This window comes from Temnothorax longispinosus, chromosome 8, assembly GCF_030848805.1.
Source record: "Temnothorax longispinosus isolate EJ_2023e chromosome 8, Tlon_JGU_v1, whole genome shotgun sequence".
NCBI lineage: Eukaryota > Metazoa > Arthropoda > Insecta > Hymenoptera > Formicidae > Temnothorax > Temnothorax longispinosus.
Window position 1 is genome coordinate 783,665 of NC_092365.1, and position 16,538 is coordinate 800,202.

The 16,538-nt window shown below is 41.3% G+C and overlaps 4 protein-coding genes across 5 annotated transcripts; 3 read left to right on the top strand and 1 right to left on the bottom strand.

Annotated features, from left to right (window-relative positions):
* Positions 1-98: 98 nt before the first annotated feature.
* On the bottom strand, positions 99-7,052 carry LOC139817660 (terminal nucleotidyltransferase 4A). Its single transcript, XM_071785903.1, is given in 10 exon segments — positions 99-2,885; positions 3,036-3,174; positions 3,374-3,527; positions 3,648-3,841; positions 3,932-4,078; positions 4,157-4,514; positions 4,614-4,784; positions 5,526-5,808; positions 5,811-6,571; positions 6,838-7,052. Coding segments are annotated over 10 exon segments (2,436 nt in total). The 5' UTR covers positions 6,855-7,052; the 3' UTR covers positions 99-2,673.
* A 717-nt stretch (positions 7,053-7,769) lies between these two features.
* Positions 7,770-8,872, top strand: LOC139817671 (mitochondrial inner membrane protease subunit 1-like). Its single transcript, XM_071785925.1, has 3 exons — positions 7,770-7,980; positions 8,257-8,454; positions 8,609-8,872. The coding sequence occupies exons 1-3, from the start codon at positions 7,885-7,887 to the stop codon at positions 8,768-8,770; spliced, it is 456 nt and encodes a 151-aa protein (XP_071642026.1). The 5' UTR covers positions 7,770-7,884; the 3' UTR covers positions 8,771-8,872.
* A 375-nt stretch (positions 8,873-9,247) lies between these two features.
* Positions 9,248-11,513, top strand: LOC139817668 (trans-1,2-dihydrobenzene-1,2-diol dehydrogenase). Of its 2 annotated transcripts, XM_071785915.1 has the most exons (6): positions 9,248-9,336; positions 9,546-9,642; positions 9,948-10,152; positions 10,309-10,600; positions 10,680-11,077; positions 11,237-11,513. In XM_071785915.1, the coding sequence occupies exons 3-6, from the start codon at positions 9,948-9,950 to the stop codon at positions 11,338-11,340; spliced, it is 999 nt and encodes a 332-aa protein (XP_071642016.1). In that variant the 5' UTR covers positions 9,248-9,336; positions 9,546-9,642; the 3' UTR covers positions 11,341-11,513. The 2 variants fall into 2 exon arrangements, with proteins under 2 accessions (XP_071642016.1, XP_071642017.1); XM_071785916.1 differs by lacking the exon at positions 9,248-9,336 and having other exon boundaries at positions 9,473-9,642.
* Positions 11,514-11,986: 473 nt separating this feature from the next.
* Ints2 (integrator complex subunit 2) lies at positions 11,987-16,477 on the top strand. The gene is made up of 5 exons (XM_071785902.1): positions 11,987-12,357; positions 12,543-14,635; positions 14,807-15,011; positions 15,113-15,422; positions 15,588-16,477. Exons 1-5 carry the CDS (start codon positions 12,074-12,076, stop codon positions 16,038-16,040), a joined length of 3,345 nt encoding a protein of 1,114 aa, XP_071642003.1. The 5' UTR covers positions 11,987-12,073; the 3' UTR covers positions 16,041-16,477.
* Positions 16,478-16,538: the final 61 nt, after the last annotated feature.

Here is a 16,538-nt window from a genome sequence, read left to right on the forward strand (position 1 = left end):
TTATTTTTATAATATATTAAATTATGTGTGACATAAATATAAATTAATATGTTAAATTACTAAAAATTAAATATAAATCGCTCAAATGTAGGACTCGATTGAAGAAAAAGGTAAGTAAGATTTATTTCGTTTCTGTACATCTTTCACACACTTTGCCTCGGGTTGAACGTGTACAAACTTACGAGTAGATACGTGTAAGTACAAATCGCTGCCAGCTCGATGATTTCTGAATTATACGATTTAGCTCGCATAGTCACTATCTCACTTTCCTTTCTCCTCGCGAAAGCGTTTTTTTATTTAAAAAAGAAAGATTACTAAAGCACGGGTAACTGTACTGTTGCCCTGTGCTTTTGGAAAATTCGCAGTTACACAGTTACGAACTTTCAGTAATGAGTACGCGCTAGTTAAATATCTTTACAATCTCAATGTAACGACAGTACAATTCTACAGAGGTAAAACAGCATTATTGATCGCGTTACATCGTTACATTATTGCTTATTTAAAAATATACTCACATAAATATTAATATACATGACTATCAAAATTTTTTGGAAAATACAGAGTATTATATTGCTATCGAGAAATTTACAAACGGTCTAGCTGGTCTTAAACGATGGCTATATACGAGGTAAAATCACTCTCCTTAAAAAATACAAACAAGAAATAATTAAGATCAAATATCGGCATCATTCATATTTATTAAACTTTTTTTCATCTTTTTTTGCGTTTTTTTTTTACAGACGGTCCGATAGTCGTTCGGGAAATTCGATAAATATGAGTGATTACGAAGTTTCGTTATCAAACTTTCAATGATTACGAAATTCTGATATTTATAAAAAACACGTAATTTCTTGAGAATCACTAAGCGATAATAATAGTTTACATAGTTTTAAAAATGTAGTATGGCTTTATATAATGCTTTACAGTAACATTTAAATTATATATTTATATATATTTATATATATCTTTAAGCAATTGACAATTTAATTATTAAATTCAATCACAGCGTACAATATTACATATGAAAGAGTTTTAAGTTAAATAATATACACAGAATACTGGGTGTTATATATAATTTAAAAAGATATCAGAGCTAAATATCCTCAATTCACGTGGCTAAATTAAAGAATTGCAAGGATAAATCTTTACATCACACATTAAAAATCGTTGAACACAAAAATGCAGTGGCACCAGAAAGGATTTTGATCTGATGTCGTTGAAGAGATTTGCTGCGGTAAATATTCTATTTCTGTCTTATTAATTATTGCGTCAACGGAATGTAATATTTAATAGTGAACTATGATCTACCATGATCGACGAACGTAATATACGGAGCTTTTAAGTAATGTCAAGGCCTTTTCGCGTATTGTCATATACATAAGTTTCATCAAATGCAATGTAAGATTCATAAATATCAGATTCGTTTTTTCCCCTTTGTATAATACAAACGTGATGTTCTATTTCAATTATCTGATATAAAAATAATACATCATTGTTCAGAGGATATTAAGAATTACGAACTAACATTAAGAAACTGACGTCTCTGTACAAAAAAAAATAGATAAAGCTAATTTGCAAAAGAAAAATTGTTGCTACGAAATAGACTGCGAAGATTCGAAGCGTTGTCATCACTCTGTCTCGATATAATAAGCTATTTTTTAAAAATATTGTTATTCAAAATCTTAATTTTTTTTTTACCATCGTATTTACTCGCGCGTAAACCTGCAATTTTATTAAAATCTGAAAAACATACCAAAATCTTTAACAACAATATATTTATGCTTTGTAGAGGAAAAAAAACAAAAAATAGTATACTTTTAAATAGATATCGCTTTATCCGCGAATTTTTATGATAAAATTACTGTAATAAACACTTTTAAATATTTATAAGTTAAAAAAATTTAGTAGGTAACTCTTAGATTTACTTCTCTATGTTTCATGATGTATATTACAATATGTACATTGGATAAGTCCCAATATCACCAAATTTTCTGTCACTCTCTTGTTATAAGAATATAGTTTCGTATAGAAAACTAAGTTTTTTGTCGTCACTATCAGTGTGTTTTATAGTTTTGTGTTGAGAAAAACGTACTATAACTTATTATCGTCTGTATACTATTCGTACTTTAAATGTATTACTCATGGGGGGCTGTGAACACACGTACTATTGACGATGGCAATGATAAATTTTCTAATTTTTTTCTTTTTTAATGATAATTTTTAAATAATAAATGAAATATTATTACACCGGATACAGTTTATAACCTGTGCAACAAAAATAAAATATAAATAGATCCTATTTCGATTCTCGGTTAGAAATTCTGCACGTCTTTAATATATAAACTTTTGCGTACAGAGCAAAATATGATTTTGGCCAATGAGGGGAAAAAAAAAGAAATATGTATGTATATGCATATATGTATAGCTACTGCTTGGGCATTCTTGTTCTGCATAAGAATCATAAAATTTCATAAACTGTTGGTTCTCTCAGAACCGTAAACGTTGTGCCCTTCTGTACATTGAACCGAAACTGAAAGCGAAAAGAATTCGTGTAGGATGATTCAGTTATTACATGACCGACCATTAATCGCTGTTTTTCTATCACACAGTTATGATATTGAGCTCTCTACTTAAGTGACGGAAGTAATGTCCGAAATTATCGTGCACGTTTCATCACCGTACACAATCTCCGGTCCCGCGTTGCATCGTACAATGCTTCTTCCTCTTCATTGAGTTTGGCCTAGAGCTTGGACTGTGACTAGTATTGTTGCTATTATTACTATTGTTGTTTCCATTACTGTGGAGTGCGTGCTTGGTCTTGTTCTGACCAACTATATTATTGTTGATGCGATGATAACTGCCTTTGAAACTCTGTTGATGATTGGCTGCAACAGAGAGACATCGGCAAAATAACACGCGTCAAACGTGAAAGTTTCCGTCGAATGTTATATATTCATGTAACAATCTCATCGAAATTTTTTGCAGCAACTTCGTAAGATACACAGGAAATGAACAGAATCGATTGACTGCCGTACCATGAGTGGTCGCTTTGAATGCTTTTCTTCCAGAATAATTGTAGATTTGGTGACTATTGTAAACGTGCCTATCTTTGTTTTTGTCATTTTCGTTCTTCCCGCCAGTGTTCGGAGAATTGCCACGACTACACTCGGAGTCCTTGTAAATAAATTCAGAATTAAAAGCGGTTCTATATTATTATACATTTAGCAGTTACGCTTCGAACTCTATTCAATAAATTACAGGATGTGAAGCAAGATCAAGTGAATTAGAAACATTATTGTATACAAGGAAATTAGTGTGTATGAAGATAATTATAAAGATAATAAAGATATTCTTTTTGAAGACATGTATATACCGTATCACTGGCGGGAGCTGAAAGAGTGGATGCATCAGAACCAGTTGAGCTTGACAGAGAGTCTCCTTCGCTTACGGACAAGGGGAATGTATCTTTGATCCACTTACGATAATCTATTACTTCATCGGTCACACGGATTATTCTTCCCAGTATGCTGCATATAATGCAAAAATATCGTTTGTTGTTAATTTTCAGTACCATAAAAAAATATAATGCTGTACAGGATGAGATAAAATAGGAGGAACAGATTTTAAAGAGATAATGCAAATTTTACCTTACTTTACTGGCGTCATTAATTAAGATATTTGCGGGGTTGACCGTTTGAGAAAGAATACAATAGGCCCAATTAAATGCACTCTTTACATACAGAGCACCGTAACTACTACGGCCGATATCATTCCCAGGAGTGAGTGGGTCTTCTATGCACAGCAGAGATGGTCGATGACCATCAATCATATCTCGCTGAATCTGTTAATTAACATGTATAATTAGTGCTAAAGTTCCATTATATAGAATCTCATACTATAATATAAATGTAAATATAAACTGTTGTTATACCTCTTCTTTGGATATGTAAATACCACCATCCTTTACACGAATGCCAGTCTTAACATAGTTGAACTTTCTACCGTATAACTCCAGAAATTCAATCAACAACACTCCCAAGTTGGTGTTTGGACAATGAATATCTTTTCTCGGATGTAACTAAAGTAATAAAATCAGTTAATTAGCTTTGGCCTCAAGGAAGTTGTTACAATGATGTGATTCCAGTATTGTACTCACTTGTAAAAAACTGATGGTCATAAGTATTAAACTGTATGAGGATATACCACCGGTGAACACTTCGTTAAGATCTCTTTGTAGTAGAAACTGCTTCAACACTATGACTAGCTTCTCCAGAACTGGGTATTGCGTCTTGAAGGATTTTATCAACTCGGCGGATTTGACGCCGTTATTCATGTTGAAACTAATATCCACCTTAATCTCACTTTCTTTATCGATCAGTTTAACAATCGGCACGCTGGCCTTGTCCAACACTTTAACAGAAGACGGTTCAGCGATATTTTGATCTAGTAAAGCACGTTCCAAAGTACGCAATGGAAGATTTGTCCACATCCCTATTACTACCAAATCTATATCACTGCAATAACAGGAAAATATCAGTGTATTTCATGGTACATTACACAAAACATCTCTCTCAGGTTATATATTTTTTTTACGAATGCATAATGATACCTACCTGGTAGGCAAATATAAACCAGTGCGAAAACTACCAAATACTTCGACTTTAGAGTCTGGCCAGAGATCATAAATTACATGTTCTATTCTTTTTACAACTCTCAATCTTAATAAATGCTCTTCTTGCGAGGGGCACATATATGCGAAGAAATCTTCTATCTCCTCGTGTAATCTAAACAGAGGGAAACTAATCAATGCCTAGTATTACAGAGTCAATTTTTCGATATCTTTAAAGTGATCCGATAAAATACGCAAGTACAATGTTCGACTTAACAAATTCCTAAAAACATATAGCAATAGAATCTCCGTTGTTTGAGGCAACTTTGTGCAAGGCAAGGTACTAGACATGCTTCATGACGTCCTACATTCAAATACTGGATATGTGTTTACAGTTTATTTATGATGAGTCAAGGATACCAATAACTTCAAACTTTTTGCTAGTTATAGGCTTTATTTGTAAACTAGAGAGAGAGAGAGAGAGGGGGGAGCGTTTCACGCAACACGCAAAGACCTCATCCATGCCCTATGTTTTTTTTCAAAAAACTTCCTGAACTGGTGTACATTCGCGCGATAAGTTAGAGTGAAACAAACTACACTCGTCTCATTCTAACTTATTACACTAGCGCGCACCAGTTCAGGAAGTTGTTCGAAAAAGAACAAAGCTCGCGTGTCGTGAAGAAAGGCTCTCTCGCAACCACTCGCAACAGACAATAGAGACAATAAAGAGGCAATATTTGAATTCTAAAAGGTCGCTCTAAGCTCTAAGTCATTATCCCCTACTACTCCTTAGAAATCTCGTAAGTTTTGGATGGAAGCGCCCTGTTAAAGCGGGCGCCCAACATAACCTAACATGGACAGCCATATGGAGCGCGTGGCGAACCTCCCGGGTAGACGATACGGGGCAGATACTCACCCAATTACCCCCTTGGAGTAGTGCTTGTTCGGCACGCGCCAGGGACAGCCGCCGTACGCGCCCACGAGAGCATTATAATTGTAGTTCATGTCATAGGTGCTCGCCCGATTCTCGCCTTTCCTGCGGGACGGGTTGTAATAAATGTTGCAGGCATTGTGGGGCACGCGGTGCTCGCCGTTGCCGTTGCCATTGCCGGCAGCTGTGCCGTGAACGGCGGACGCGGCCCGGCCGTTGCTATTGTTGCCGGCATTGCCGTTGCCGTTGCCGTTGCCGCCGGCGGCGGTGACGGTGAGGTTGACGCGTTGATGTTGGACGACGGCGTGGTGCCGGCCGCGGTCATCGTCGCCGCCACCGGGCTCGTGTCCAGCGCGAGAAAGTCCTGCTGCAACCGCACGCCCATCGTGTTGCTCGTGTTGGAGTCGTTACCCGTGACGGTCAGGACGTCGAGGCCCTTCTCAGCCTCCCAGATGTGCAACCAAAGGTCCTTGGCGGGGCCGTACTGCTCCGGTTGGTACCAACCGATGGTCGGATCCATTAAATTGGCGCCGTTGAACGGGGGATCTCCGCCTCCGCCTCCGCCGCCGTCTCCGCCGTCGCCGAGCTCCTCCGAGCTGCGTTTGCGTTTGTGCCCGCGCGCCTGTGTGTGTGGGTGCGCGCGCGCGTCCCCGACGCCGTGCGTGCGTCGCGCGTCCTCTGGGTCCTGCGGGTTCCGTGGGTCCTGTGCCTGCTGTGCCGTAACTGCCGCACCGTGCCGCGCGTACGGGATGTAGGGATGGGCGAGCGGGCGGACGGACGACGCACCACAACGCACGGCACGCACCACGTCGCGTGTCACTTCCTCGGCCTCGGTCGTCGTCGTCGTCGTTCTCTCTCGCTCACGTTCTTGCTCTGGCTCGCGCGCGCGCGCGCGCGCGTCCTCGTCGTCGTCCGGTCTCCTCCCTCGTGCCACTGGTCCACGGGCTCGGGACACCTGTCGCGATTTCGCGCACCGTGATATCCGGCCTCCGTGTCGGTCCCGGTCGGCGAGTCGGTCGGTCGATCGTAACCTGCCAAAAGTACCAAACTGAACGAGATTCATACGCGCACACGGCCGTGAAGCACGACGAGCCGAGCGCTAACCCGAGATTCGCCGACGGCGCCCGATTAAGGGTGATTCTCGCGATATGTCGCGCCTCGCGCCACCCCGCGTGCCCCGACCCCGACCGGCCCGACCCCCGGCTGCGGCACCGCGCGTCGATTCGCGCGAGCGCGCTCTACGAACGCGTCCATCGTCCATCGCGCAGATATCTTTCGCGAATGTTCTCGAACTCACCTACTTGCGCTCACCATCTTTGCAATCACCGTCTCATGGATCTCTCGCTAAAATTCGCGGTAGCCGTTTGCATATGCCGATCCGCTTGCTGGCGATCTTGCTGACTGCTAAGCTGAAAATTGTGTGGTCTTTGCCTAGTCACGTTGCTGATGACCGCCCCGCTAAATTTCCGGAAGGGCACTGATTCTCTATTTGTCGTACGACAAATTTTTCAAACGTGTTGATTGGCTGCGAAATACAATAGTTCTCGAGTCTCTAGAAATTTTCTATTTTGTAGGCAATCAATAACCTTAAAAAATTTGTCGTACGACAAATGAAATAATAGACTCTAATAATTTTCTTAATTTTAAATAATTTTTACTTCGTTTCAAGAGATCTGTTCGTATTGCCTGTACTTTTTGCACTTAGAATCCTCGCTTTCTCTTTCTCCAACGTCCCGTGTATATTTATTATCTCACGCTGAGAATTCTTGCGTGCCATTTTTTAATAAAAAGATATTTAAATGAAAAAACACTTCCACTTTAAAAATGAATGGAATACGAAGATATACAAAACGGAGCAACTGTCTTTATTCTTTTTTCTTTATTCTTAACAAACCTGTATAATATTCCTAAAGTTTTTTGGAGGGGTGTAGTACCCTCAGCTGGCTTGTTGGGAGAGTCAAGGCATTTTCAACCCTTAAATTATTACACATTTATTGGATTATGTGGCGCGTAGCTCTTTATCTTAGGTTTAATTAAATCATTCTATTAATTTTCTTAATAAAATTGTATTCCTAAGGTTTTTTTTATGTTCTCCAAGTGGAAATGAGGAGGAACCGCCTTCAAAACCTTCAACCCTGGACCTGGACTGCCCTGGAGCTGCTTTGAATTATTTAACCAGTATTCCTAAAGGCTGAGTGTGGGCTAGGTATGAAAGGCATGATTGGGTTAGGTTAGGTGCTGGCAAGCCACGCGCGTCTTGACGTGAGCGTTATGCGAATATGCGCGCGATTCCGCTAGGTCAGACGAGGAGAAGCGGTCCTCTCCTCGTCGACGCTCCGTCGCGATGATGAGGAAACTCGTGCCGAAGATTATCCGCGGATTCGTACAATGCGCGTGCGTGACGTACTGCGTGTACGAGTACCTGGGTGACATCGTCGTGGTGAGGACGCGATGCACGCGTTTACACATTTTTCTTTCTTCCACAGTTAAATCTGACGGTTTCCTTTTCGCGAGATCAGCGATATCCGAACCCTCGTCTATCTCGAAACATTTAATTGCAATGAGTTCCTAAAAAATAAGAGTAAGGCGAAATAAGACGTTTGTTTTAGAATTTTTATTTGCAACCGGAATTTTGTATCTCGATGTCGTTGATAAAAACAGAACGTTTAGGTTTTACTATATATATAATGATTATTGATTGCTGATGTAATTATAGTGCAGCGGTCCATCCATGGAACCCACGTTGTACACCAATGACGTATTACTCCTGGAACGGATATCGGTTAGATTGCAAAGGCTCGAGAAGGGAGACATCGTCATCTCCAAATGTCCCAACAATCCGGAGCAGAATATATGCAAGCGAATCGTAGGTCTACCCGGTGACAGGATAAGGAACGGCTTCACCGTAACAACGGTAAATTCATCAGGATGATTTTGTGTCACATTGACTCCTTTTGTCTCTGGAGAATTGGTTGCGCTTTCGCATGTATCTCATTCCTCTAGTTAATCAATACGAATTGAAAAGAGAAACATTGACAGGACGATTAATTTAATCATATTCCTTGCAGATACCTTATGGACACGTTTGGCTGGAAGGCGACAACAGAAATAACTCTATAGACTCGCGGGTGTACGGACCGATACCTCAGGGATTGTTACGCGGACGAGCTTTATGTAAAATACTTCCGTTGAGAGATATAACTTTGTTCACGACCAAATTCGCGACCTAAATTATTTTCACGTATAACAGATATTTGTGTTAATGGAGGATGCTCACTCAACTATACTCTAGTTAGATTAATTTAAGAAAATAAAAAATTTTACGTATAAAATTGAACCTTATATATAATGCAAACCGCACAGATACGGTTATTATCCAACATATATATCGCTCCCTATTTGCTACACGATGATGTAACTCAAAAATTGTCATTTTTTAATTGTTTGCAAAAGAATGGTGAGAATTTAATGTATTGAATGAAGACCTAATATACAGCTAGATACTTTTATTTCTCTGTAATCAGTTATTACACCAAAATCGCATTTAAAAATGATATAAATTTTAATGACTCAAACATTCACATTTATTTTTTGGAAAACTTTTTTGAGTTATGTCACTGTTGCAGAAATGAGTGATATATAACTAAACTTTACAGATTTATACTTCCTTATCCTTTCAGAAATACATGTCCACACTTGTTTCACTTGTTGACGTTAGTTACACGTACCACTCGAATATATATACTTTATAGTTACATATATATATACACTTCTGAATCTTCTCTAGGCTGTGTATGTAAGTATCATATATATTTAATTGTATTAGAGGAATTCAAATTATTAATGTATAAATGATTACATAATTTTATACGCAAATATCTCTGCAAATAACAAATTGTATCAACTGCAGTGAGATAACTTTGAAAAATTGTGCGTGGAAGAATACAAGATTGATAAACTAAATTTTTAGTGACTTTTAATCTGCGTGACGTATCATGTTTCAAGGTCGTGGACAAGATTATAAAGCCGGCGTGAGCGGCGTCTGCTCGCAAAGCGGTTGGTACACTCCAGGGCATCGCGATAAACTCTTTATTTTCGTAACGTAAGTGCTCGATTCCCATATATTTCAAATTAACAATGTCACGTTAACAAAGACACGTTGAAACCATTCGTGGCGTTCCTTTTTCGGTTTCTGAAAAGCGAGCGTCTTTTTAACTTGCCGAAATCATTAACATATTTACAATTTTAGTCTACCATATTTTAGGTTCTTTCGATATCAAATCATTTTGCCAGTCTCTTTCTGTGAATCCGCATATAATTCTTTTCATCTTTCGTTTTCATCGAATGTGTCGTAAAGAGAAAATTTTATGCCAAGCTAACATCGTTGTTCTTTTGCGATGGATTTAGATGACCACTCTACGATGGGGCATCATCAGCGCGGGGAAGATCTCGCACGATTTCGTGACGGCACTGCGATCCTTGCCGGTGAACGAGCATGATGCGGTCGCCGTTGCGGCACGGCAATTGTCACGTGCGAAGGATTTCGCCAAGTTGCACGAGATCAAGAACGCCTATGACGATTATGCGAAACTGGCTACGGACAAGGATATCGGTATACAATGATTCAGTAACTGTATCAGTATAATTTCGCAATAAGATTTTCCTCATCAAAGAAATAACACTCAGAAAAGTATCCCGGTAATGATTGTTATTATCAACTAAATCTTGTATGCTTATATTTATTATGCTTTATTTGTTGTGTTTCAAGATATCGTGTATATCGGTGCGATTCATCCTCAACACTTCGACGTCGCGATGCTGATGCTGAAACATGGCAAGCACGTCCTGTGTGAGAAGCCGTTGACGGTGAACTTGAAGCAGACCACCGAATTGATTAATTACGCAAGGAGCAAGAAACTGTTCCTGATGGAGGCCGTGTGGAGCCGCTGCTTCCCCGTGTACGACATTATCAGAAAGGAGATTGTATCTGGCAGCATAGGCGACATTCACCAAGTGATCGTTTCCTTCGGTTTCCAAATGCCCGACCTAGATCGGATAGCGTTCGTAACGTTTATATTGATTGTTTAGCGTTTGAAAGGAGCGTGGTAGTTAATTAATTTCCAATTAATTAATTTACAGCTTGAAAGAGCTGGGCGGTGGCACGATTCTCGATCTCGGCATTTATTGCTTGCAATTCGCTTGCCTGGTCTACGACAACGAGATGCCGGAGAGCATTAAGGCGACCGGGTTTTTGAACAAGAACGGCGTCGACATGTCCATGTCGGCTACCTTGACCTACAAGGGAAGTCGCACCGCGACCATCATGACGAGCGCGCTGGTCGATCTGCCGAATGAGGCGTACATCTGCGGCACCAAGGGTACGATAAAGGTGCCGGACTTTTGGTGCCCGCCGAAGGTGGTGCTGCCGAGCGGCACGAAGACGGTGCCGTTGCCGAAATTAAAGCACGAGATAAACTTCATAAATTCCGCCGGGCTTTCCTACGAAGCTGCCGAAGCTCGCGACTGCATTCTGAAAGGTAAAACTGCCGATGCAACTCAATCGGAGAGTCTTGTCTAAATTTATAAATTATTGCGCGAATCGACGTTACAATAATGTTTCTATAATGATAAAAAGATCGTTCTTTTTTATAAAATTGTTGGTCATAATGCAGAATATTTTATGTTTCATTCCGCAGGCTTGATAGAAAGTCCGAAGGTATCGCACGACACATCTTTGTTACTGGCAAAGCTGGAGGATGAATTGCGCAGACAGTTGGGCGTTGTATACCCTCAAGATTAAAAACCTATACATTTTACAAATAAAATACATACTTAATTTGTGCTACGATGCAACGTATGATTGTATCGCAGCACAAAAGAAAAGATTTTCACACGTCTAATCATGAGTCTTAGAACTCTTAAATTTATGTTTTCTGTTACAATGTGCAATAAATTTATAGATACTTTGTCATATTCGCTGATTAGAAATTTTTATAATCCTTTCATTTAAGAATAGAATTACGAACGTTATTAAATACAAAAGCTCGACGAATTGAGATAACTGAAATAAAGTTTCTTGTTATCCCGATTCGTCAAATTTTATGTAAAATCTCAACATTATTTCTCCAAATGTATCATCTAATTTTAGATTCTCCCCCTATTCCTTTTCCTTTTTGATAACTTTATCGTGATAACGTGTGTAGTGTGTCTACGTTACTGACGGTCTGCTCGCACTCGTACTACTACTACTGCGTAACTGCGTGCGTGAAATCTGCCTCCAGCTGGCTAGTTCGGACACGAACCATTAGCACGGACGCAAACCATGTGCGGTTACCGAGCGATACGACGTAGTTGAGTTGCACTTTCTAGTTTACACCACGGGCAGCACTAGTGCACTTCACTCGTGGCTCTTGCCGTGCCGTGTTGACGTCGGCGTCGTACACAACGGTTTCTCCCGTTGTCTCCCGTTGTCTCCCGTTGTCTCCCGTTGTGTCGCGAGAATTGAGGAGAATTGCGAGGAAATTAAAGGCGAGATGTATGCAAACACACGCGTGTCGCCGCGAGTATTCACGGCGATACAGAATGTCGACATCATGGAGCTGTCGTTGTGCTCGCACAAGGAGATCAGGCCCATCTTGCCGTGTTTGGTTAGGATGAGCCTCATCTCGCCGTTGGACATAACGAAGGAGTGCGTGGAGGGTAGAAAGCAAGTGTTGACAATATTATCCGGCATCGAATCCGTCAATTCTATTATCGCTCTGTTGTCTATCGATTTCCACGCCCTCGAGATTGACGTGCGACAGGAGCAACAGTTGAGGTTAGAACACGTAACGCATTCCACCTTGTATATACGCGTTTTTGCATATCGAACTTGAAGTTTATCACTGAAGGGCGCCTCGTTGTCGAATCCTTTGCATCGCGACGATTCAAATTTATATTGTTATACGGTTTTCGCATTTCGAGGACGATTTTGCGCTAACGCTCGCCTCTTTTCTTTCTCAGACAAAAGCTCGGCAGCGTACAACGGGACAGCGTGCTGGCGCAGTCTCTGCAGAGCGGCTTGGCGCTAGAGTTTGAGCGCAGCGAGTCCATTCGTAGGATTAGGCTGGTACTGAGTGAAATCCTGTTCATAGCGTCTCAAATACAAGAATTGCAAAAGAATCAGGAGTTCCAGATCAGGCAGTCCGATCTGTTTGACAATGCAGTCTACATGGAGGAGATAAGTTACGTGATCTGCATTGCTCTCGCTGAACTTCCAACGTTACTATCCCTCTTGGACATCGTGGAGACCCTTTTGCACGTCAAGCACGGTTCCGATATTATCTGTTGGATTGTCGCCAATAGTCCGGACAGTTTTTCAGAGGTATGCGCACATCTGATTGCTAACGGGGAACGACAGGAGGAGTCCGCGTTGGGCAGGATCAGGACACAGGCGATCACGATGCTGTGTCAAATGAATCCGAGCCAAGCGTTGGCGATCAGGGCCAAGTGCGTGGAACTGTGCCGGATGCCCGCTCTGGCTATCACTCTGAGCCTAGAACATGAAAACGCAAACAGCTCGCAGCCCGAGAGCGACGTGGTCGCATTTGTGTCCGGCTTGCTGCTTGGCAGCGATCAGCAAGTACGCTCGTGGATCGCTATGTTTATCAGGAACGGACAGAAGCGTAAGTGGGAGTCGCAGACGGCTCTGCAGTTGCTGCGGGAGGAGCTGCTCAAGCGACTACAGACGATCGCGTCACAGAGTACGGACAGTCAGTTGGCGGAGTCGCAGGTCGTGCAGGCGAGCGCATTGCTCAGGCTCTATTGCGCTCTGCGAGGTATCGGCGGTATTAAGTTTCAGGACGACGAGGTTGCGATGATCGTTCAGCTTTTGACGTCACATCCGCCACCGTCGCCGGCCGGCGTCAGATTCGTGTCCCTCGGCTTGTGCATGCTGATAGCGTGTCCTTCTCTGATCGGACATCACAATCTGGAGAAGCGCAGCATCGAGTGGGTGCAATGGTTGGTACGGGAGGAAGCCTACTTCGAGAGCGCGAGCGGAGTTACTGCCAGTTTCGGCGAGATGCTACTGCTGATGGCGATACACTTCCACAGCAATCAGTTGTCGGCGATCTGTGAGCTGGTCTGTGCCACGCTTGGCATGAAGATACCTATCAGGCCTAATAATCTCACGCGTATCAAACAAATCTTTATGCAAGAGATCTTCACGGAACAGGTAGTTACTGCTCATGCTGTCAAGGTGCCGGTCACGGCGAACCTGAACGCCAATATCCCCGGCTTTCTACCAGTGCACTGCATTCATCAGTTGCTGAAGTCACGGGCGTTCGCGAAACACCGGGTGCCCATCAAGAATTGGATATACCGACAGATCTGTGCGAGCGTTCCACCGCTGCATCCGGTTCTACCGGCTCTCGTGGAAGTCTACGTGAATTCTATCTTGATGACGAACAACAAAACGTCGGAGCACACGAACAAGCCCATCACCGAGAACGAGATCCGCCAGGTGTTTCAGAACAGCGTGTTCGGGGCGAATTTCGACTTCAAGAAGGATCCCGTTAACGTTATGCAGACAGACGCCGATAGCATGGACATCGACGCGTCGAAACCTTCGCTTACCTCCCAGTTACTGTTGCTGTATTATCTCCTGCTCTACGAGGACGTAAGATTGTCCAACATGCACACCTTCATGTCGCAAAGCAGAAAGGTCAAATCGTATTCGACGGAGTTTCTGTCCGAATTACCGATCAAATATCTGTTACAATTGGTCCAGCGAGATCAGATGAACTATGCCAGCTTGTTCTCACCGCTTCTTCGGCTGCTGGCAACACATTTCCCTCATCTGTCTCTGGTGGACGACTGGCTCGACGATGAGATGATTAACATAGATTCCGCCATCGCGAGCTACGAAAGCACGAAAATTAGCGACATTGCGATCGTCGAGGCATTTAGCCACGTCAAAACTTGCCCATCGAGAACCGGTAGATTATTGAGGCAACTGATGACGCTAAAACCGACTGAGATCTGGCCTCACGCTGAATTGATAGTACATTATTTCAAGGATATTCTCGACGAGCAGGTCCCTAGATATATACAAGGTACGTTGTTTTAATAATTATTTAATTATTTAATAAGAATCATCTTATTTGCGTTTTTTAATTAAAATCCATGTTCAGTATATGTTAATTATGTAACGTGTTATGTAAGAGAGATTTGTATATTAATTATATTATTAACGAAGAACTCACAGGGGGCTGTTTTAATTTCAGAACTTTACAAACAAGTGTGGCTCAGACTTAATACAGTATTACCGCGTTGTTTGTGGGTCCTCTCCATCAACGCATTGCTAATAGAAAATTCAATAGTGAAAAATGTCTTTTTAACACAAGACAATATTGTATTAGATCCGTTGCAAGTATTGAGATGTGACACGAGAGTTTTTAGATGCGCGCCGATTTTATCCGTAATCCTGAGGTAAGCCGAAAAAAAATAGAGTAAACATTAAATAGAGTAAACAAATTCTTTAAATTACGTTTGTAATAAAAGTAATAAAATTATTTTTTAACTGTTCGTAGAATTTTACAAGCTACGTTGGCCGCTTCGCGATCTCAATTATCCAGACATATGCAGGATAAGCCTCTGACTGAAAAAATCACAGGACAGTTGACGAGCGAAACGGAAAGGGAAGATTTGAGGATAGCTTTGGTGGCGGGTCAAGAGAGCGCGGCGGTGCAGATTTTATTGGAAGCATGCTTGGAAACGGAAGAAGACAGAAAAACTCCTGGACAAATGTGGTCTCTTCGGGAAATACGAAGCGTCGTATGCTCCTACCTGCATCAAGTATTCATAGCCGATCCGTCTCTGGCCAAATTAGTTCACTTTCAGGTATTACTAATATCTTAATAATTAGTAACATAAATTATATAGAATGGATACTATATTATAAGGTTTATCTATTTCCCTTATCATTTAACTAATCGCCATCTAAATATAAAATTCTGATTAATTTTGATTTATAATACATCTCACGATGGATATTTTTTTCTACAGGGTTATCCACGAGAATTGCTCCCGATCACGGTTTCTGGAATTCCATCTATGCACATCTGCCTCGACTGGATTCCTGAATTATTGTCGCAGCCCGAATCAGAGAAACAAGTGTTCGCCGTTGACTTGGCTTCGCATCTGGCGATTCAGTACGATCTGCCGAAGGCCCTGAGTGTTTCTCGATTAGCAATTAACACCCTGATAACGCTATTAGGCGTGTTATCCGCCGAGGATCGAGTCATTCTCTTCATGCCAGTGTTGTCGTCGTTGACGCGGATATGCTTGGCTTTCCCTCCATTGGCTGAGGATATCACAGGATTGTTACTGCAACTTGGCAGAGTCAGTACGGCTCAGGCAGCATTGGGTGACAAAGCGGCGGATTTGTTATGTCAAGAAGTGAACAAAACGTTTTGCACGCTACTACAGAAAGCTATATTGCAATCGCGAGTTTACTGAAGTGCAACTAGTTAGCTGTAGTAGAACTGTTAATTATCTTGATAGTTATAATGTGTTATTTGTACATAAATCTATATTACTTATTCACCATTGTAAAGCGACTTTTAATTTTGTACTACTTTTTTAATCGTATAATTGTCGAAATATCTTTGATACATTTTGTAGCGTTAATAAGACTGTATTGTTTGACCATTCGTCAAATGACGAGGATATGATCAAGTCAAAGATATGTGTACCATTATTAATTAGTACAGTTTTTTTATTGTATCATCTTTTTTTATATACGGGAGTACTGCGCGGTCGCGTGTGTATTTATTTTGAATTTAAACATAAGTACGAAAGAATTATATGTATATTGACTCAATGTCCCTTGTCTCTTATAGAGACAAAAGCAATTTCTTATATTGAGAAAATAAATTAATATTTTCTATCTTCTATACTGTTGTGTGTGTGTGTGTGTGTGTGTGTGTGTGAGAGAGAGAGAGAGAGAGAGAGAGA